General features: G+C 41.3%; 1 protein-coding gene across 1 annotated transcript; it reads right to left on the reverse strand.

Moving 5' to 3' along the window:
- Positions 1–8,565: 8,565 nt before the first annotated feature.
- Positions 8,566–23,011, reverse strand: Polr1D (RNA polymerases I and III subunit AC2 l(2)37Cg). The gene is made up of 4 exons (XM_080280836.1): positions 22,765–23,011; positions 17,135–17,232; positions 13,137–13,293; positions 8,566–8,678 (listed from the first exon to the last, which is right to left on the reverse strand). The coding sequence occupies exons 1-4, from the start codon at positions 22,834–22,836 to the stop codon at positions 8,616–8,618; spliced, it is 390 nt and encodes a 129-aa protein (XP_080136962.1). The 5' UTR covers positions 22,837–23,011; the 3' UTR covers positions 8,566–8,615.
- Between the last annotated feature and the right edge of the window lie 841 nt (positions 23,012–23,852).

The raw sequence follows: 23,852 nt of genomic DNA on the forward strand, positions 1-23,852 counted from the left end.
CTCCTCCCTACACACACCTTCTAGTTGATTCCTATCACTCCACTCAACCGAGAAGCCCTGGATAACTAAAGAACGTCTACAGCTTTCTCTAAACTTCCTAATCAGATCCCTGTACTTCCTGTGTCTCCATCCCTCTTCATAAATGAACAGCCACATAACATTAGGGGCAAAGTGGAACACTAATTCTAACATAGGACCATCAGTTGCACTGACCCTATATATGGTAAGGTGAGCATGATCCAGAGGATTCTGGGGGTTTGCTTGGAATAAGAATTGCAATCCCCCCCCCCCTCTCAAAACACACACACACACTCACGAGGATAACTGCAGTAGGCCAGGTGGCCTCCTGCAGTGATTACACTACTAGAATAAGACAAGGATACCAAAGAAGACTGCCCCACCCAACAAACCCTTCAGCTGCAACTGGCAGGAAAAAGTAGAAAGAACACCATGCAGTTTAGAAAAACTGGCATAAATATTTGATGGGGGGGGGGGAGTATCAGTGAAACCTAAAATTGAAAATGAATCAGCACCGTTTTTTTTTTTTTTTTTTTTTTTTTTTTTTTTTTTTTTTTTTCATATGCTTATCTAGCCTATGCTTGAAACTCTCAGTGGAAGGGACAGCAACTATGTCACTAGGAAGCTTATTCCATTCGTCCACTACTGTATTGCCAAACAATTTTTACCTATTTCCTTACTAAATGGAATTTGTCTAGTTTGAAATTGTTCTATTTTGTATGCTCACTTAGGTACCTTTCAGTTATCTCCCTTGTTTTTTCTCTTTATTCACTTAAACACCTCAAATAAAACTCCCCTTACTCTACGCCTTTCTAGTGAGTGCAAATTTAATTTTTTCAGCCTATTTTTATATGTATGGTTCCGAACATCATGTACTTTTTTTTTTTTTTTTTTTTTTTTTTTTCCCCTCATTACATTTTCAGATTAATATCCATTCTATAGTACTGACACCAAAATTGCACTGGCATAGTAAAATAATGTGGCCTTACTAATGCTAGATAAAGCTGCAGTATTACTTTAGATGTCCTATTGTTCGCGCTTCGCTAAATAAATCCTAAGACCCGATTTGCCTTTTTTTCTCTAATTAATACAATTTTTGGCTTGGTCTTTACTAATCACGATTACCAGATCTCTTCCACATTCAGTTTTATTAATTTCTTTATTATCTAAGTTGTATTTAGTATCCGGTGGTCTTGCCCACATTAAGAACAATCATTACTCATTTTACGATGATTCGGTTTACGATAATTCGCTACAATGATAACAGAAAAGTTCCACCCCAAAATTCGATTTGCAATAAATTTCCAGCTATAATGATTTTGCCATCGGAAAGCACCAGGCACAACCAAGGTGACTTGCTTGTCTCAGGCAAGATGGTGGCCCCAACGTGCAGGCATTGTTATGGTTCAGGTCCCACCACCCCTTCAAAGCCCTGTCTTTTCAACTTGTTCGTGTGTGCCCCCGTTATCATCACCTCTCAGCCAAACATCGTACTACAGTCCTGTGGATTTGTGTTCCCAGTGGTAAGGTCAGTGCCAGTGTAGGCCCTAGTGCTATGGTTGGTGCAGGTATGGGTACCAGTGCTAAGGTTGGTGCAGATACGGGCCGGATTCCCCTCCCCCTAACCTGTTCCTGTCTGACTCAGAGGCTGACCACTCGTGCCTGCAAGCACAGGCTGTCCCCCAGCCTTGGGAGGGATGACTTGAAGACGAACCAACACAGGAAGGAATGAAGGTGGGTTGTCATTTAGGGTTCAGTCTTGGTTAGGTGACTTTGGGAAGCTGAGTTGACATAACCCCCCTTTTATAATGGGTTTCAATCTCCCGATTTACGATAAAATCGGTATACGATAAGGTATGACCTGACGTAACCCTATCGTAAAACGAGTAATGACTGTACTTTACATTTTTCCACGTTAAATTCCATTTGCCAGTCACTGGACCATTTGTACAATATATCAAAGTCCTTTTGTAGGTTAACACAGTTGTCAGTTCACTTAACCATATTTTTGTCTTCAGCAAATTTGCTAATACTTCTAGTGATTCCCAAGTCCAGATCATTTGTATGTATAACAATAAGGGACTGAGTACTGATCTTTGCGGTACACAGCTATTTACTAATCCCAAATCCAATTTACTGTATTAAAAATTTCTGCTTTCATCCCTTCAAGATTTTATCCATTTTAAGATACAGTATCACCATCTGTACTGTGTGCTTGAACCGTTCAGACTAATTAATCTTGCCTGTGGGATCCTGTCAAAAGCTCTACTGAAGTCCAGATAAATAATATCGTTTAGCTTTATCGCTTTCTCCTGCCTCATATGCCTATGAGGAGAATGTGAACAAGTTTATGAGGCCGGTTTGTCCTGGCCTGAACCTGTGTTGAGTTTCATTTATGAGACTAAGTTCTCTTATTTTATTTGCTAATTAGGCTCAAGAATTTTCTTACTATTAAGTTAGACTTAATGGATGGTAATCGACACAGCTGATTTATCACCCTTTTAAAAAATGGGTACTATGTTTGCATCTTCCACTCTGGAACGTCTGCTCAGATCTGTGATAACGTTTTTTGGCCTAAAAATGTGCGATAACCGCAGAAGTGCAAATTATTTCATTTTGCAATGATAATAAAAACCAGTTACCAAATACGAATGAAATATTACTCATGCACGTGGCTCATTAGGGGAGTTTAGGTCCATGACTACATACATTACTGGAGTCTGGTGTTGGCAGCCGTCCTGTGTTGCCTGTCATATGTGTGAATGCAACCACACTCTTCAAAGACACTGCACACACCCCTCCATCACAGTGTAATCTGAAGGTAATAGCTACTGTAGCTACAAATAAAAACATTACATCATAAAACATCTGCAGAAGCAATGTGGAAGTTTAAGTTGTGGTATTTAGGAACTCCACTGTTGATAAAAATATTCATTCATTTATCCATCCCTATGTTATAAAATCACTAGTGCGTGCCTGCAAAAATTTGTGGGACTAACTAATTGCCTTTCCATCACAAAATGTTTGTAAATACCATCTTGTTTCCACACCATTACTTAGCACACAAAGACCAGTTCTGACCAAACAGTCAAAAAAATCGGTAACTGAAACTCTGCTTTGCCTTCCCTCCATATTTAGAACCACCGATAGTCACCAGTGTTATGTTTGAATAATTTTGGTATCGTGGGGTTCTTCTAAACAGGGAGGAACACCAAAGCAGGATTCAACACACCTTAAGAGTACAGGGTAGACACAGAAACTACAGATGGCAGGACCAAAGATTTATTATTGCAAAAGCCTCTATATGCAACCTTACATCCAATATTGTGGATTTATATACAAGAAATGGTCAACTGGGGTGAAGGGGAATTGGGAGGGGGAGATCTGGAGGGGACATCCTGCATATAACACTGACACCCATCACAAGGACCTCTCTGGAAAAGGATGGGGCCGGGTTTTGTCTGCATCTGTAGGGAGTGTTGGGGTGTAGTGTATTATTTGAGCTAGGACCAAGGGTTAGACTATGACACTGGCTCTGGCAAAGTGGAGACCCGACCGATGTCTGGCTTTCTCTCTATCTCTCAGCCTGGGGATTCAGAGTAGTGTGGTCAGTACCCAGAGTGGGTTTAGCAGTGAAATTAGAAGGGACCTAAGATGGTTGGGACAACAAGTTTGTATTACTAAACCCAGGATTCCTTTTCCAGGGGTAGGAGGTGCTCTTACTGTGTGTGAGGGGATGTGGGTGGGGGGGAGGGGGGGGGCAGACTGACACCTGCTTCAGCATCACACTGGGGAAGCCTGCCAGACTCTGGGTAGTGTGTGGTCTGCAATTCCTTTTGTGTTGCCAAGCTGCTTCTAGCAAGCTCAGTTTGCTGCATCTAGTCAGCACACTGGAACTCCTGCATTGCCAAGCTGCCTCTAGCAAGCACTTCGGAACACTGGAACTCCTTCTGTGTTGGCAAGCTGCCTCTAGCGAGCTCAGTTGTGCTGTGCCTAGCAAGCACCCTGGAACACTGGAACTCCTGTGTTGTCAAGCCACATCTAGCAAGCTTGACTGTGCCGTCTCTAGGAGGCATTAAGCTGACGAGCCCCCGCTGTCGTTGGTACCGGTGGCTCGGGTTGTGATGGCAGCAGTGTGGCAGCTCCGGGCTAAAGTGACTTCCAGGTGCTGGGTGCACCAGCTCTTTGTGTCCTTGTGTAGACACTTGTATTTCAGCTACCTGGTGGCGGTTTCTGGTAGCAGCAGGAGCCGGGATTGTGGTATACTGTACTGTACTTTTCTGTCTGAGCTGGAGTCCCGGGAATTTTACTTCTCATACTACAGTGGTGTAATATTAGGTAAAGTTAAGACTGCCTCAGAGAAAGCCTACAAAACTCAGGTGTCTGGAATGTATCAGGTTTGACTACAATTTTTTTTCTTAATGCTGTATATACATTTTTGTTATTTTGACATTTATCACAGCTGGCAGAAATAAAGTTTCTTTATGCAGGGATTTCATTTTAGCAGATTTTTTTCATCATCATCATCCCTTCTCACCTTAGGGCATGGTGAGGAGTAGCAATAATCAGACAGCCCAAATTTACCCAACCCAATGGGCCACGTTTCCATTCGCTCATCACTGAAGCCCCTGGAATCCTGGCTCTATCTGTTATGCCAAAAATATTCACCACGTTCTGTAGGTTCACACAAACTTATCTGATAGAGTCCCAGGTTAAATTATGTGGCCCATGTTAGGGCCACATTAATTTTCCCAGCTGCCAGTGCTACTGACTTCCCTAAGTGGGGCAGTAATACTTCAATTTTCTGCACATCTTCCTCATATATCAAATCCAAGACCTGTTTAACCATTTCCAATGTTGCAATATCATACAATTCGGGATCGTACTTGACAATGGGGGTGTGGGACCTTGCTGCTGCCGTGTTGGCATCTGTGTTACCATGTAGCTTGGTGAGTGAAACTCTGCTTTGCCTTCCCTCCGTATTTAGAACCACCGCTAGCCACCAGTGTAATTTCAGTCACGTGGGGTTCTTCTAAACAGGGAGGAACACCAAAGCAAGATTCAACACAGCTTAAGAGTATAGGGTACACACATAAACTCAAAATAACAGAACAAAAGGTTTATTATTGTTGAGGACACTATACACAGCTTTACATACAATATGGGAGAATTATACATAGGAAATGGTCAGTCAGGGTGAGAAGGGAATAGGGAGGAGTGGTCTGGAGGTGATGACCCGAATACAACACTGACACTCATTGCAAGGGTCTCTGGAAAACAGAAGGGGCCGGGATTGTCTCTACGTCTGTAAGGGGTGTTGTGGTGTATAAGTTAGTTGCGGTACAACTAAGGGAGAGACAGACTATGACTCTGGCTCCAGAAAGTGGAGGCCTGATATCTGGCTCTTTCTCTCTCTCAGCCTGGGGATAGGGTGGTGTGGTCTGTGCCTGGAGTGGCTCTGGTAGTGAAGTTAGAAGGGATCTGAAATAGTCGGGACAACAAGTTTTAGATTACTAAGTCTGGGATTCCTTTTCCAGTGGTAGAGGGGCAAGGTCTAGCAGTGTAGGGGGAAGGACATATGGCGGGGAAGTCCACTCCAGAAGCTGCAGTACTGTAAGGGGCAGTAATCGGCCTGCCTCTGGGGGGGTGCTGTGACCCTCGAGTCCCTGGACCAGCCTCAGTATGTCCATTGCAAGGGAGAATTCAGGAACTCCTTCTGTGTTGCTGAACTGTCTAGCAACCACGAGGGAAAACCGGAACTCCTTCTGTGTTGCCAATCCACCTCTAACAAGCACGGGGTATTGCCAAGCCGCACCTAGCAAGCCTGGTTGTGCTGCCTCTAGCAGGCACCAAGTCCCCGGGCTCCCGTCGCCATTGGTACAGGTGACTCAGGCGATGATGGTGTCTGGGTGACGATTCCGGGCTAGAAAATGTTATGGTGGCTGTGTGCCTGAGCTTCCTGTATCCCTCTGGCTTGTGTATGTGCACTGTGGGTACTCGGTGATGGCTCCTTGCAGTGTGTTGTCCATCAGTGGTTGCAGTTGGAGCAGTCCCGGTTACTTTACACTCCTTAAGCACCATGTCACATATCAGTAATTTGTCTTGCTACACATTTTGCACCCCCTATAACTTTAACATCCCTCACCAACTTCCTGTCAGCCTTCCTGACCAGGAAATAGTCAATCTGGCTACTATTTACCCCAGACTCATACATAAGCAACCTAGTCTCTTTTCCTGAAATGTGTATTGCACACACTATATTCATTGCCTCCTCAAATTCTAGTATCCTTGCCCCTTCCACCCCCCCATGTACCCCTTCATATCCTTAAGCTGCTTCACCCACATGACCATTTAAGTCCCCTCCCAAAACTACAACCTTCATCCCCCTTACCACTTGCTACACGTATCAAGTCATCCCAGAAACTACCTTTTTCTACATCATCCAAGCCAGCCTCTGGAGCATATGCCAATATAAATGAAACTGTCAGCCTACCAAACAGAATTTCACTGCTATAATCCTTTAATTCACCATCATTAAATTCATCTGCACATCCCTGCCAAAACTGTTAATTTCTACAGTTCCTCTTGCCAATCATTCTGGCTGATCCTCCCCTGTACTTAGGTACGTGTACACAGCCAACATCCACCCACCTCCTACTCATAGCTTCATCTACTATTCCTGTTCTACCCTTAAAACTATCCACATTCCATGATGCCACTCTGATCCCTGGCAAACAAATTAAGGATGGACACATGGTGGACATCACCTCCATTGAATTCCTTTCTCAGATTACTAGAGGCTCCACTGTTAATCTGTCACATGGCTCCAGACAATCCATAAAAAATATTGAGGATTTAACTTCTAACAGCTTTGGGCTCAGGCAGCTTCAAGAAGATTGCTCACCAATTTATTTCAGAAAGCCTGTTCTATCCATGGGGTATCTCTAAACAGGTCCTTCATTACTGCAGTGTCATGCTATTATGACCAATTGTTCTGGAAACTAAAGCTGGGCTGCTTTTTTGTTCAAGGCTGACCAAAAGGCACAGGACCTCTGCTCCTTCAGATGACTCCTCCAGAACTCTTCATTCTACTTGGAATCACCCCTCTAAAACCTTTCAGCCAAGGCACCAGTGCTCTCTGTCACTCTCCTCCTCCAAGAGATTCTGGGATGATAAGCAAAGGAAGAGGAACCACTACCCACTCTACTCCCAAATCTCCCATCAATTCTTAGACCAAGTCCTCCACCACAAGAGTTACCTATATACTGCCCAGGATGCCTTTGAACCATTGCCAAAAGGATCCAAGGGCAGACACATTGCCATAAAAAGGCTGATGTGGCCTTGGATAAAGTGTCCTTCTCTTTCCCACCCATTCAATTACTTAAGGTTTCAGGTCAAATTCCGAGGATTCATTCTAAGTCTACCAACGGGGAATCATAGAGATGTCCTTTCTAATATTCTCTCACTTACTTGCAGTTTCCAACTAGGGTTCAGGCAAGAGGCACCTCATTCAAGACCTCAGCATTCTCAGCAAATACATTAATGCCAAGACATTCAAAATGATTACAACAGACTCAGACAGACTACACCTATTCAACAACTGCTGAATAGCTTTTAAGACACATCGCAATTACACTTCTGGCCTTCAAAATAGGAAGAACAAGTTTTCAGTTCAAGATCCTTCCATTCAGCCATTGCATCACCCAAAGATTCTTTTCAGAACCAACAAGTTAGGTACAGACTTAATCATATATTCTGACCTTAGGCTAGTCACAGCCCAGTCAGAATGATAGTCAGTAAGTGATTTGAAAAGTGATTCAGCAAGGTCAGATGAGATTCATGTTCAGCAGTTCAGTCTCCCTTGAAACCCATGCAACATCTTCAGTTGCTGGGCATACTTTGAAGTTACCGTCACTGCCATTCTCCATCCAAAGACAATATACTCAGGTGTCAAAAGTGCCTCAATTGCATGCTGTGAGTTGAGACCTGCTCAAAGTGTTAATGGGAAAGCCAAGGTATGTTCTCCACTTCTGGTCTCCACAGCAGTCTACTTCATGGACACAATGCTGACAGGCAATGCTTGGTTCATGACACAAAACAGGTGCATCCAGAACTACTCCTTCCTCACTTATAAAATGAGTTGAAAAATTATTGGATCTTAATCTCTGGAAGAAGACTGTTGATTGTATTTCTCCATTCCAGATCTTAGAGTCCACGTGGGCACTTTGAGGAAGGGCTGGGGTTTCACTTTTCCATTATCTCCCATATACAATGCATCAGTACTTACATACATTCATACATAAAAATGATGTCATGATTTCTTTTAAGGAATCCCCATATTGGGCCCCAATTAAACAGTTACCAGGCAACTAACAATGGGATACTTCATTAAGATGTATGATGATCGGTGATGATGAGTCATCTTCAGTCAGATACTACACCGAGTTAAAAGTAAGATGATGGTGATGATAAGGAATCATCTTTGAGTAGAAAAATTACCAGAACAAAAATCTCCCAAATAATTTAGGATACTGAAACCACTATTATGCGATGGTTTTAATATATCTGAAAGTAATTTAACAATAAAAATGTTACATCTACTGAGTGTCCATCTCCGCGTCTTCTGGTGGGTGATCCTCTGTATGTCTTTTCACTTCATCCTGCAAAAAGGAAACTTGCTGGATGGAATGCCAAGCATGTTACTTGCTTCCAGTGTATATCTTAGTCTATGTTTAACTCTTTAGTGCTATCAGTGCTTGGAAAAGCATTTAGGCTAACAACAGACTACTGAACATATGCCACACACCCCTTCCACTAAGATCCTTGGAGTGGCCCATGACACCAGACTCACCATTAAGGACCATGTACAGCACAGCAAGAGGTGGTGCATCTCCAGATCCAATGCACTCAGAGCAACTATTGGGCAAGACTTTGAGCAACAAAATGAAACACACAGCAAGAGGTGGTGCATCCCCAGATTCAATGCACTCAGGGAAACTGACTTTGAGCAACATAACAAAACTCTCCTTATTCTACAAACAATATATTAAATCAGTGATATCCTATGCTTCCATGCCATGGGCCCCCATCCTATCTAATCACCTTGAAAATTATACAGAACAGCACCCTATGCATCAACAATGGCTGCACCATAACCACTGCCATAGCTCATTTTCTAAAACTAGAGTCCTCCCTTTCAGAGACTACCTTGAAATGAGGGGCATTCAATTCCATTAATCTGCCTAAGGCAATACATAACACCCCTGTCATCAAATGACAAAGACACACAGCATACACAGGAACATAAAACACTCACTGCACAAACATTAACAAACCCTCTATAACATCCCACATCCAGACATTCCAACACTGGCAATGAAAAACACCTATGGTTCACACCGTACCTGTACTCACTTCATGTGCAGGACAATACAACACACTGATCACAACACCATACTACAAGCCCCCCTCCTGACATCCACCCATCGGGGATATCCTTAAGACCGACACCTGGAGCGTAGGGGGACACTTTAATCCTGTACGGGGTGGCCACAAACATATCACCTTCATGTCGCCCTGACCCCTTCCATTTCACTGCCCTCTCCCCAACTTACACCATCCCTCCATCTCGTTCTCGGTCTCCCCCTCCCTCCCCCTCCACCTCACTCACATACACTCTCCTATTTAGTCTCTCACTCCATCCTTTCCACATGGCCAAACCACCTCCATGTATTTCTCCTAATGCTTTCTATCTCATCCACACCACACCACTCCTTCACTTCTTCATATGTCAGTCTGTCTCTCCATGCAACTCCATATGCTCCTCTCAAATAACTCATTTCCACTCATCTCACTCTTGACTTGTGTCCTTCCAACAAGGTCAATGCTTCCCTTCCATACATTAGAGTGGGGATTTCCACTCATCTCACTCTTGACTTGTGTCTTTCTAACAAGGTCACTGCTTCCCTTCCTTACATTAGAGTGGGGATCATAATACTGTTATGTTGTGACTTTTTTACATCCATGCCCACTTCCCTGCTTCTTATCACTGCTTTCAATGAACCAGCAACCATCCTTTCCTGCTGCACCCTTTCAAGCACTTCATCCTCCAAACTTCCACCCTTACTCATCACATTACCTAAGTACTTAGATGTACTTACATTTTCCATCTCCTCACTATCCAGCCTCACAGTGCATTCAGTGACTTCATTCCTCTTGAACACTACAACTATACTCTTCGCTACATTCACATTTAGATACTTACACACTCTCCCAAACTCATTCACCAAGCCTTGCAGCTCCCCTTCGTCTTCACTTAACAGCACAGTATCATCTGCAAACAACAGTACAGGGAGTTTCCAAACACTGCCTTCTCTCATTAGGGCCACTCCAACATCCACTGCCCTACCTTGTTTCTCTATTATAACCCCATCCATGTACAGATTGAACAACCATGGAGACATGACACATCCTTGTTTCAACCCAACCTTCAAACAGAAAAATTCACTCAGTTCACTATCCACACACACTGCAGCCTTAGCACCCTCATACATACTCTTCACAGCATTCAACAACTTCCCATCTACTCCATATACTGTATTCCTAATACTTTCCACAATCCTTGTCTATCTACCCCGTTTCAATCAACCATTCAGAACGAAAAATTCACTCAGTTCACCATCCACACACACTGCACTCCTCACGCCCTCCTATAAATTCTTCACAGCATTCAACAGTTTCTCATTTACTCCATATATTTTTAATATATTCCACATTCCATGTCTATCCACTGTCATATGCTTTCTCCAAATCCATGAATGCAGCATACAACTTCTTTCCCTTCAATAGAAACTTTTCCACCAAACTCCTTAGGATGAATATTTGATCTACTCAGTCTCTTCCATTAATGAAACTTTCCTGTTTTCCTTTGACAAATTCCTGTTATTTCCCAAACTCTGTCAATAAGTATTCTACCATATACTTTTCCCATTACACTAAGAAAAATGCTCCTATGATTACCACACATTTTTCTTCCCCTTTTTCCTTTATACAGGGGAATAATTATACAGTACCTTACTTTATTCCTCCAGGACTCTACCTTCCTCCCAGACCAATCTGCACATCGTCCATATCCATCCTACTACTATCTCTCCCCCATATGTCAGCATTTCACTATGCACTCCATCTACTCCCAGGGCTTTCCCCCATTTTGAACTGATGCTCTTTTTCATTCAGATTTTATGACACTGGCAATTAAAATCTATGCTGCCTTTATGTTCCTATCTGTAGTTTTCTAGTGCTTTCTTACGAGTTAACCATGAATCATCAAGTGGTAAGTCATGAAACATAACTAAAAACATAATGCATCAATTTATTCTGGTATAAACTGAAGCATCAGTATCCTGTACTGGCTCTGCAACATTAACTGAATTCAAATATGCTGAGATGTTCTTCAGAGTGGATGGTAACTAATCTTACAATAAGCATATATTCAAAGCAAACTACCTTAGTTTACTATGAAACTAATAGCACAACATTTTGTGTTTACTACATTAAAGATGCAACATCACATAGTACATCTGGAACACTATTAGATTCCCAAGTGCAAATGATAATTGTTTCTTCTGTTTCTTAACAATGTCAATTATCCGTTTCTCAAGCTCAGAGATTTCCTTCTCCAGTGGACATTTTCTCTCCAGTCCCATGTCAATTTGTGCCTGAGCATTCTGCAATTCAGTCCTGGACATTACATGCTGACAAAGGGCATTTTGAAGTTTCTGATTACCCTCAGAAATTGCTGCATCTGCCACTATGAATGCAGATCTTTTCAACTTGATGTTTCTATTTCTTTTATTTTCTTAATCTCCTCCAACTTCCTTTTGTTCTCTGTGGCCTCTTTCTCTCATTGCTCTTTCTTTTTTGCTCATCTTCCCTTACCTTTCTCTTGGCCTCAAAATCAGCTTGGTATTTCTGGTAAGCATGACTCACACCTTTCAAAAGATCTGAAGTGACTGGGATGCCCATTACATCACCTACATTCACAAAAAGATCTTTTGCAATTCACTGGGCAATGAGTGTTTCTTGTCCAAGGCTATGAACTGCACGAATAAGACTTGTTGATGGAAAACCCACTTTCAGGGGTAGCATTTTCATGATTCTGAGTCAACACACACTTGGCAAGCACAATCAGTTGCAGGAATTTCTTTCTTTCCTGCTCATCTTTCATCTCACCAATGTCAGCCCAGTACTAATCACTCCTCCTTATTTGGAGTTTAGATGGGCTCTCCTCCTGGAGTCCAAGACCAAACATGCTGCCAGTAAGAGTTTTGTACCCTAGTAGAAGTTTGGGGAGTGACTGTTTTAATGTACATTTATTGTGGAATGTGTTCTGTCTGATAAAATTTCCACTGCTTTCTCACTAAATCACGTAAGTCATTTAGCGTTGTGGATGAATATGTCTGGAACACGGTTGGCAAAACATTCTCTGGCCCATGGGTACTGAGAACTTCCGTTCAGCTTGTGGGTTACGGTCCACTACCCATAAGCAGCTGGTAGCATCCACGTGAACCGGGTGGCTGGAAGATTTTATCCATTCAGTAGACAGCCGGACAGCCATTCTCACTCAGCCTGTGGGTTATGGTCTATTACCCGCTTGTGAACAGAGAGGCCAGTGAGCCACCCATCGGACTTTTTTTACTTTGTAGGTTGGCCGGCCACCGACGGCGGAGCTTTTATGTCTGGGTACGGACAAATAAATCCAGCTATGGACCTAACAAAGTCAAGGCCTAACATCAGTATATGGAGCATGACGGGATATGGAGCGTTCGGATAATCGAGGGATTACTGTAGCTTAAAGTACTATAAATTGATAGTCAATACCATTATTCATATTGCTGGCAGCAAAATCGGTTTGTTATGTGACTGAACTTCGGGAATGCTGTTTCAGCCTTCCTAATTTGCTGCATAGGACTATGAACGCTGTCGGTTTCAATTCGAAAGTACATGTGAAGGCTCTATGGGGCCTTTGTCGTTAGTGTGAATCGGTCATAAGTCAAGAGCTATCTGTAATCACAAACTGGTATGTGAATCATAACAAACAACCACAGACAAACTACTACCTGTAGCATCTTCTTGACCTGCTGATTCTGCTTCTTGAGTGTGGTAAGGGCTTGATAGAGTGCCTGGACTGCTGGCATCCCCCGAGTTTGTACTCGCACATGAATACTCCGCTCCATTGGATGTGGCACAGTATATCCACACACCTCCACCGCTGGGCTGAGGAAGGTAAGACGAGAGCGCAATAAGGCAGGTCCCATTATACAAATGGGATACATTAATGGAAGACTGCTTGGATAGCAATACTTGTAAAAAGAAGAAGAAGAAGAAGAAAAAAAAGGATAACGGAGTACTGTATTTCACAGCATATAAGATGCTGCAGCGTTAAAGATGCACCATAATTCTGGAAGGATAGTTGGGTGGGGAAAAAAAAAAGTTTGTTTTGACCATGACTACAAAAAAGCTGCTTGATATGAGTAGTTTTAACTAAAATACACGCTCACCTTTCAGAATCTCTATTCAGTACTGCTGATCAGGCATTGGTTTCTTTATTTTTATGTAAAAGAACAGAACAAGAAAAGATAACAAAGAATCCCTTCCTTACAAAAAGTTACTTCGTTCCACGATGCCATCTTAACACTGTTTACGTTTATGAACTGTCCAGCTTCTCTTGTACAATAATTTGAGAATTAAAGCTCATCTCCATTAAAGTATAATTAATATTTATCAATATAGAGAAATAAATATTATTTTTTCTGAAATTAACTGAAAACAACAACTGAACTCAATAAAATTCATTCTTTCATTCATTTAAGACAATATGATGGCCATTAAAAACTGAAATACAATTTATCTCCAGATCAATTGCTTGTATGTAATTTAAAATCACAGACAACACAATTTTTTTAAAATCAAGCTCAGTGAATGTTTACAGCATTTTATTTACCCTACAAGTACTCTGTACTTGTCAGATTCATACTCCACACTTTCAATATTAAGATATCTTTCCACATTCAGTCTTCACTCAGTACAACGTGAGACTACTGTATGGTAGCTTGCCCCTGATGTCTCAGTACCTACAGAACACTTTCACTTTCTTGACTGAAAAAATATCCCTTAACAAAATACAAATGAAATACTGTATGACAAGTCTTTTCTGCACAGCTGACTGGTATATTACAAACAAGCTCTTGAACACTACTTCATTGCCATCACTAATTATGCACTCTCACTAACCTCTACCAGGTATAATTGTTCCCCTGTACAAAGGAAAGCGGGAAAAAGAAGTGCGTGGTAATTATAGGGGCATTTGCCTTCTTGGTGTAACAGGAAAAGTATATGGTAGGATACTGATTGACAGAGTTTGGGAAATAACAGAGGAATTAGTTGGAGAACAGGGAGGTTTTAGGAAGGGAAGAGGTTGTGTAGATCAGATATTCATTCTTAGATCCTTAATGGAAAAGTTTCTAGAGAAGGGAAAGAAGTTGTATGCAGCTTTCATGGATTTGGAGAAAGCATATGACAGGGTGGATAGACAAGGATTGTGGAAAGTATTAAGAATATATGGAGTAGATGGGAAGTTGCTGACAGCCATGAAGAGTATGTATGAGGGTGCTCAGGCTGCAGTGCGTGTGGATGGTGAACTGAGTGAATTTTTCTATTTGAAGGTTGAATTGAAACAAGGATGCATCATGTCTCCATGGTTGTTCAATCTGTATATGGATGGGTTTATAAATGAGATACAAGGTAGGGTAGTGGATGTTGGAGTGGCCCTAGTGAGAGAGGGCAGTGTTTGGAAACTCCCTGTACTGTTGTTTGCAGATGATACAGTGTTGTTAAGTGAAGACAAAGGCAAGCTGCGAGGCTTGATGGATGAGTTAGGGAGAGTGTGTAAGAAACGGAATCTAAAGGTGAATGTAGCGAAGAGTAAAGTTATGGTCTTCGAGAGAAGTGAAGTTAGTGAATATACAGTGAGAATGGATGGGGAGGAAATGGAGAATGTGAGTGCATTTAAATACATGGGTAGTGTGATGAGTAAGGAGGGAAATTTAGAGGGTGAAGTGCTTGAAAGGGTGCAGCAGGGAAGAAAGGTTGCTGGTTCCTTGAAAGCAGTGATAAGAAACAGGGAAGTAAGCATGGAAGTGAAAAAGCTACTATTTGACAGTACTGTTATACCAACTCCAACGTATTGAAGTGAAGCTTGGACATTGTTGGAGGGACAGAAGTCAAGAGTGGGAGCAGTGGAAATGAGTTATTTGAGCATGTGGAGTCATATGGTGAGACAGGCTGACAAATGGGGAAGTGAAGGAGCAGTGTGATGTGGATGTGGATGTGACAGGAAGTGTTAGGAGAAATACATTAAGGTGGTTTGGCCATGTGGAGACGACGGAGAGTGAGAGACTGATAAGGAGAGTGTATGTGAGTGAGGTGGAGGGAGGGAAAGGGAGGGGGAGGCCAAGGATGGGATGAAGGGATGGAGTGGAGAGGTATATGAGAGAGGGGGGGTGTGAGCTGGGAGCAGGGCAATGAAACGGCGGGGGACAGAGCGACACGGAGGCAATTTGTTTGTGGCCACCCCTTATGGGATTAAGGCATCTGGCAATAGATAGATAGATAGACAGATTAACCTCTAAATACCTCAATAATATAATAATGTAGCACATGTATATACACATTAAACTAAGAGGAAATTACAATATTTTACAAATGAAGTTCAATATAGCGAGGCTGTTTGGGAACAGAGTATCGAGCTGTCTCTACCCTCTTCTATCTGTATCACTCCCTCATTGTCGGCTATGTTTACCTCGCAGCATCAACAATTAACAAAGCAAACTTAACTATTCAGAATTTACTAAAAACAGTCACTCATCTCAAAACATATCGAGTATAGTGAAAACATCCACTGTTGAGCCTTAGTAACACTGCTGCTCCCAGCTGTATTACTGTACTATATGTACTGTATCAATACTGTATTGTATCTTATGTTTGATATTAATCTTTTACTCATGGGTAATAATGAAGGAATATTTTTAGGATAGGTGGTCAAGACGGGATAGTAACACATTATCTGGCTCAACAACAAACAGATAGGCAATTGGGGTTACTAAGCAATATCTGGCGTTCTGCAATTTACGGCGTGGGGGTTGGCCGAATTACGCCAGATAAATAAGAGTTTACTGTATTGTGATCCCCACTCTAATGTATGGAAGCAAAGCTTGGACCTTGTTGGAAGGACACAGGTCAAGAGTGACAGCAATGGAAATGAGTTGTTAGAAGGAGCATGTGGACTTCCACAGAAAGACAGACTGACAAATAAGGTGTGGATATGGATGTGATAGAACGCATTAAGAGAAATACAAAGAGATGGTCTGGCCAAGTGGAGAGGATCGAGTGAGAAACTAACTAGGAGTGTGTGTGAGTGAGGTGGGGTGGGGGCATGGGAAGGGGAAATGAGGATGAGATGGAGGGATGGAGCAGGGAGATATATATATGAGACGGGGATGTAAGGCAGGGGGAGGGTGGCAAATGGCAGGGGAGAGGGCAACAAAGAGGTGATTTGTCTGTGGCCACTCCTTATGAGATTAAGGTGTCTGGTTATAGATAAAAAGATAGACAGATAACACCATCACCACAAAATGCTTACCAAAAATGTATTTCTATAGCTACTCTATTTGTGAAATGGACCAAAAGGTAAATAAATACGAGTATATATCTGTCAAAACGTACTAGTAAGGCTTCTATTTATGCAAATTCCCGTTATGCACTATCACATTTACTTCTGAATCTATTCTTTAAAACATACAGTACCAGTACTGTACACTGTAGGCAGATATATGCAAATACTGGTAAATGAACTGATGATAATACAGAATACACGAGTAAATTTATAAAATCACTTTTTCTGTTATGTCAATACGGTGTATTCAACCCATTTTCATGGGAAATTGCATACATTTCATACATATTCACATTTTCTGGGACACATCTAGTATAGCATCTGAGAGGACTTGCTGCACAGTTGACATGCAGGCCTGGGCATTACAATCAGCTGGTGACTTACTGCTGCATGAGAACATGTTTGAGAGCGTTGCCAAGTGTGTGGTCCTCCTCGTTAATGACAAAAGTGCGGCAGTATTCATCCTGGCCTGGGCCCGTTATCTGCAGGAACACAATGTATGTGCTGATAATAATATAATGAGGATATCATGAATGCCTGGGTCTAACTAAATATGAAAAGTAAAGGCATAAATTGGTATAATGTACAGGAACATTAGAAATATACGGTAAAAAAAAAAAAAAAAAAAAAAAAAAAAAAAAATCTGTGCGCTTTTCTGGGGGGTGGGATGGGGCAGGTATGGAGGGGACTGGAAAATCATGTTTTGTTCAGTTTTCATATGCTTATTTCTGAAATGAAATGCCCCTCATGTCACAAAAACTAAAGATATAAAACCAATCTACAGATATTATGACAAACGTGCAGGATATTATGCCATTAACATTAAAAACGTGATACTGCCTTCAGTACTGTAGCACAGCACACACACGCTGAGCACAGTGAAAAAAAACTATCTAGCTACAGCTAGCTGCCCTAATCTTGTATGTGGTGGCCACAAACAACTCAACCCCAAGTTACACCCCTCATTCTCACAAACATCTCCACTCCACCCCTCTATCTCATCCTTGGTCTTCTCCTCCCCTTCCTTCTCCCCCACTCCACCTAACTCATGCACTCTCCTCATTAATCTCTCTCTCCATCCTCTCCACATGGCAAAACCACCTTGATGTATTTCTTCTAACGCTTTCTATCACAACCACTGCCACAACACAACACAATGCTCCTTCACTTCCTCATTTGTCAGTCTGTCTCTCCATGTACCTCTACATACTCCTCTCAAATAACTCATTTCCACTGGTCTCACTCTTGACTTCTGTCCTTCCAACAAGGTCCAAGCTTTGCTTCCCTACGTTAGAGTGGTGATCTCAATACTATCATGCGGCGACTTTTTTACTTCCATGTTCACTTCCCTATTTCTTATCACTGCCGTCAATGAACCAGCAACCTTTCTTTTCTGCTGTACCCTTTCAAGAACTTCACCCTTGAAACTTCCATCCTTCCTCATCATACTACCTATGTTCTTAAATGCACTCACATTTTCCATATCACTTGCCTATTCAGCATCACTGTGCATTCAGTGACTTTAATTCTCTCAAAAACCATATCTTTACTCTTTCCTACACTCACTGTAAGATTCCATATCTTACAAACTCTACCAAACTAACTCACCACGTCTTGCAGTTGCCCTTTGTCTTTGCTTAACAATACAGTATCATCTGCAAACAACAGAACAGGAAGCTTTCAAACACTGCCCTCTCTCATTAGGGTTGCCCATCCACTGGCCTACCTTGTATCTCTTTTATAACTTCATACATACACTGTACAAACTGAACAATCATGGAGACATGACATCTCTATTCAATCTAACATTCAGACAGAAAAATTCACTCAGTTCACCATCCACACGCATTGCAGCCCTTGCGCCCTCACACATACTCTTCATGGCATCCAACAACTTCCAATTTATTCCATAAACCCTTAATATTTTCAACATGCCTTGTCTATTGACTCAGTCATATGCTTTCTCCAAATCTATGAATGTTGCATACGACTTCTTTCCCTTCTCTTGAAACTTTTCCATTAAACAACTTAGGATGAATATCTGATCTACACAACCTGTTCCCTTCCTATAACCTCCCTGTTCTTTTCCAATCTGCACATCTTCCATATCCATTCTACTACTATCTCCTGTACCGTACTTCAGCACTTCACCACATACTCCATCAATTCCAGGGGATTTCACCATTCTGACTTTTCTTTATTGCTTCCACTACTTCCATCCTACTGATCTCTTCCTCCCTTCTCATTTTCCTCCTTCTCCGAGCAATTCCCCAGTTATTTATACGGCATTCATGTTACTTTCATTCTCTAAGTTTTTACAGTTCCTTCAAGTGTTCTCTCCATCTGTTCACTTTTCCTCCCTTCTCCACCAGCAATCTCTGTCATTTTTGTCTTTCAATCCCCTACTCTCTTCTTTCTCACCCTTTCTAACTCTCTTTATCTCCTTCAAGAACATTTTCTTCCATTCCCGCCACTTTACGCTCAAAATTCTTCCAAACTCCTCATCCATTCTCTTCTTACTCTCTCTTACTAACCTTTTCACCTACCTCTCTCTTCTCTACATATAACTCTCTGTTTTGTCTCTCAACTTCCTCCATGCCTCTGTTTTCCATTCACTACATGATTTCTTCGTTTGTACCACAGCTTGTCTCACTTCTTCAATCCTTCATGTTGTTCCTTGCACTCCCTTTTATCTTCTCTTCATCCCACACACAGCCCTATATGTTTGTTGTACCTAGAATTAACGTGGCTATTGATGGTGCTGTCACTACATTTTCTGGTAGTGTGTTCCACTGGTTTATAACCCCAAACTGAGAACAGCTTCCCTTCAATGTGGTCCTCCAGTGGTCAAGCCTAGCAAGCTTAAGACTGTGTTCCCTCAGGTTGGTGGTGCTGAGACTGAAGACCTTAGAGAAGGAGATGCCTTCGTGGCTGTGGACAAGCTTATACAAGTATACCCCGGTTTAACGATGAAATTGGTTTAGTAAAAACCCATCGCTAGGTGAGGTATCATGTATTGGGGTAGATTTAACATGTAAAGAATAGGGATGCTTTTTTGAGCCTTGGGTTTCCCCCCCCAAACCAAGTCCTAAACCCACCCAAATGAGTCCAGAAACAAGTTTCTAGCTCACCTAAACCCCCAAATGGCTTTAAAACAAGCTAAACTAAGTCTAAATAATTCACCTACACCCAAAACCCAAAAATAAAATCTGAAAATAATTAAAAATGTCAGGAAAAAAATTAAACTAAATAAACTGTACTCCAAAATGACAATGTTCAACCCACCTATGACTAAAACACATTATGTCTAAAAACAGTTTATAGATCAACCTAAACACAAAATTTATGTCTAAAATATCAAAATTGGTAAAAAAAAAAAAAAAAAAAAAAAAAAAAAAATTAAACCGGGGTCTGGCCATCATTAGGCGGAGTACAGTGGTATTTCAACCCCCCCTGCTAAGCCGGGGTATCGCATCTTGGGGTATACCTGTATATCTCAATCATGTCCCCTCCTTCCTCCTGTCCTCAAAGGTTTGCAGGCCAAGGGATTTACACCTACCCGGTATCCTTGTAAGGTAATTTTGCCAACTCTGGTACCAACTTTGTAACCCTGTGTTGTACAGTAGAGCCTCGCAACTAGCGCTCTTAAGAGACTGATAAAACCTTGCTAGTTGTGAAACCACTAGTTTGGAGGCAAACTTTTTATAGCGAAAAATTAAAATTGACTGGAACATTCAGAAAGTTAGACTATTTTTCCATCTCTGTCTATTTTTATCCACTAAATAGTCACATTTTTATATTCTTATTATAATTACTAGGACAGGGCAACAAAAAGTCACAATTAAATGCTCAGAATGCAGTTTACTGAAAGAACAAGTTGGGAGCTGGGAGTGCACATGCTTCCTACGAGTATGCGCCACCACCACCACTGCCACCCTCTCGAGCACCAATCTTTCTCCGTATGTCCTGTAGTATCTCATCATCACTTTCCACCACCAGCCACAGAAGCCATGAGGCTAGCGAAAACAGTGAACAATGGGGGTAGCCAGGTATAAAAAAGGGCAAGGTTGCACTAGCGTAGCAATAGGCAGGACAACACTGAATCAGAACACGCCATATGTCTCGCTCGCTAGGTGTGGCTCACTCTAGACGAGACTCACTTGCTAGGAAAACGAGTTGAAATGTGTGCCATGGCTCGCTCGCTAGATGACGATTGCCACACAGTCGCTAGTTTCGAGGTTTTTGTCGTTAGTTATGAAGCTGAAGACAGTTCCTATCCTATCACTAGACTTGAAATCGCTAGTCAAAAAAAACCTTAGCTGCGGGCCCCTACTGTACTTGCAAAAAAATGTTCTTCATGGCATTGAACTGGAGTAGGCTATTTGAGTTGCTGGGTCAGTTTACATACACTCTATCTCCCTAGCCCACCCATTTTTTTTTTTTTTTTTTTTTTTTTTTTTTTTACCTAACCTAACCTAATTTAACCAAACCTAACTAAATTTAGCCTAATCTAACTAACCTGAATGATTTGGGGACATACCTTTTGGGTCCAAATCGGCCCACTGCCCTCATTAGGGCGTCACCGTTGATGTCAACAAACCTAACTTTGTTCTCTTGAGTAACATGTTATTTTTGCAGGATTGGTAAATTTTTAGAAGTAACCAACATTTTCTTTTATTATTATTTTTATGTTTTCCAATGCAAAATACTGTGTTTTACTTAATTTTGACCTTCATTTTGGGGGGAAAATCCCCCTTTTGGAATTTTGAGTAAGATTTCCAAAAGTGGGTTTATCCCCCAAAATCAAGATCAAAATTAATTAAAAACACACTATTTTGCATTAAACTAACCCAAACTAACCTAACCTAACCTAGGGCCTGACAGACCAAGTGCACACGCCTGCACCAGCCAATATGGCGCGACATTCATCTGCTACTGAGCGATAGCCTAACCTAAGCCACTATATGACTATCCCTACAAAATTTGCTCCCCCAACTCAAACTAGGCTTAAAAGCTAAGTCTTAGTTAGAATAGTTCAGGGATGTAATATAATGGAAATTGGTAACGTTGGTTACTTCTAAAGTTATACCGCAGGATTTGAGTGTCATGAATGAAATACCTGTACCGGTACATGATCTTTAGTAACACAAATGATATTTCTGCGGAACCCGAGTTTCATAGGTGAATTTACCATTATGAAAAGCAATCCTTATCATAAGATTTTCAGTAATCCTTGAGGAAATGTTGGACTACCTTATTATGCAGTTTTCTTCTGTTTTTTCCCTTACCTTAGATCTTCATAGAATTCTTTGAGTACCGTATTTGCTGACTGCATTTTCAAGTTGGGGTTGGTGGAGGATTAGTGCCCCTCCCTGTAAAACAATTAACTCTAAGCCCTTGGCCACCCCGTTTGGGATACATGGCGTCTGGCAATGGATGAATGAATGAATGAATTTTCAAGTTTTAATACTTAAGGCGTGAAAAGCGCTTAAAACAGTGGTGCTTGTTTACAGAAGGATGCCATATTGTGCCACATGAAGACATGAATATCATCTTTGAATGCCATTTAGTAACAAAATTACCCATATCATTGCCTATTTATCCAAAACTACCCTAAATTTTGTAACAACCAAATCTTATTTATTCCTGACCTAACCTACTTTAATGCTAAACTAGCCAAATTTGTGCCAACCTGATCACACTTATCCTACCCAAACATATCCCTAATGTAATCATATTATCCTTGTTTCCTGACAGATCCTCTTGATACTCGAAAATGAACTTTTGCGCTTTTTTTTTTTTTTTTTTTGAGGTAATCGTCTGTGTCCTTCTGGATTACCATGGTTTAATCATTTATTGGGAACCTCTGTGGTTTGTAAAAAAAAAAAAAAAAAAAAATGTAATAACGACAAATGAGGATCCGCTAATACTCCGTATACCCACAGCTTACACTTGTCCACTTGGAGGTTATTCTCTACCATTAGTTGTTTCCGTGCAAAATAATTGTAACTTACCCATTCCAGTTTATTTTTTGCTTGATTCTCATTTGCATTTGGGAGGCGAAATCCGTCAGCGCCCACTGGCATGATTTCTAGTGTCCTTCCTTTGGCAGTCAAGGAAGACGGTTGTTTTTGTTCGGGAGTCGAGATCTGATACTGTAGTATTATTTTTAACTTTAAAAGAGATTGATCTTTATGCTTCAGGTTTCATAACAAACACACACACACACACACACACCACCTCCAGAGTCCAGTCTTCTTCTTTCTTGTCCTGGACTCTTGCAGACTTGCTAGGCATGAGCCACATGGGGCCCTCCAGCTTACTGTGATTACATTAAAATACCAGTAGCTTTTCTAGAGAACACGTTCTAATATACCATTATTTATTTGTAAAGTGAAATAATAAAAACTTATATCATATTAAAATATCTTTTATTAATACTATATGATGATATTAGCTAAATTTGGAGGTCCTCTTTGTGGGGTGACCCAATAGACATAGTGGGCTATATAAGTTAATCTTTCTGGATCACTCCCACCCCAAGTATTATAGGTAATAGGGTTACGATGGTGAATCATAAACACACTCCAAATCAAGCATAGTAGGGTATACTAATAACCAAGGACGTTAAAATGGAAATGAAATGAATTAAAGCATTTACCTTGGTTAACCCTTCAAAATACGATTTTCTGTAGGTGAGGACGCTGTGACCCTGCTGGTCCACCGTTCAAAACACCACCTGTAAACAAACTTCACTACAATTTCTAATTAGCCTTTATATTGCATTTTTATCAAGGTTTGACATTGATTGAGCAGTGTATATAGAGTGATAAGATGGACATGGAATGGAAGTTCGTTCGATGAATCTCAGAAGCGGGGATTAGTGTGTGGAAGAAAAAGAAAGTCGGGAAAATAAGAAGAGAAAATGCTTTGCGGGTTGGGAAAACGACGCCAGGTGTTTCAGTAGCTGGTCAGGTGAGTGTTAATTAACTATGTTGATATTTGTGATTGACTTAACATGTTCTTGTCAGTTTTGTGTCCAGGACAGCATAACGAACTGTGTCCATTGTTTTGTGGTGTAAATGTATACTATGCCGGAATG

This window comes from Coenobita brevimanus, chromosome 86 (assembly GCF_032717465.1).
Source record: "Coenobita brevimanus isolate Jiangsu-jjx chromosome 86, ASM3271746v2, whole genome shotgun sequence".
Taxonomy (NCBI): Eukaryota; Metazoa; Arthropoda; class Malacostraca; order Decapoda; family Coenobitidae; genus Coenobita; species Coenobita brevimanus.

Coding starts and splice junctions, on each gene's coding strand:
- Polr1D (XM_080280836.1), bottom strand. CDS start 22,836: ATGCCAGTGGGCGCTGACGGATTTCGCCTCCCAAATGCAAATGAGAAT. Junction 13,294..17,134: donor AAACATGTTCTCATGCAGCA/GTAAGTCACCAG, acceptor TACCTTCCTCAG/CCCAGCGGTGGAGGTGTGTG. Junction 8,679..13,136: donor AGGTCAAGAAGATGCTACAG/GTAGTAGTTTGT, acceptor TCCTTTTTGCAG/GATGAAGTGAAAAGACATAC.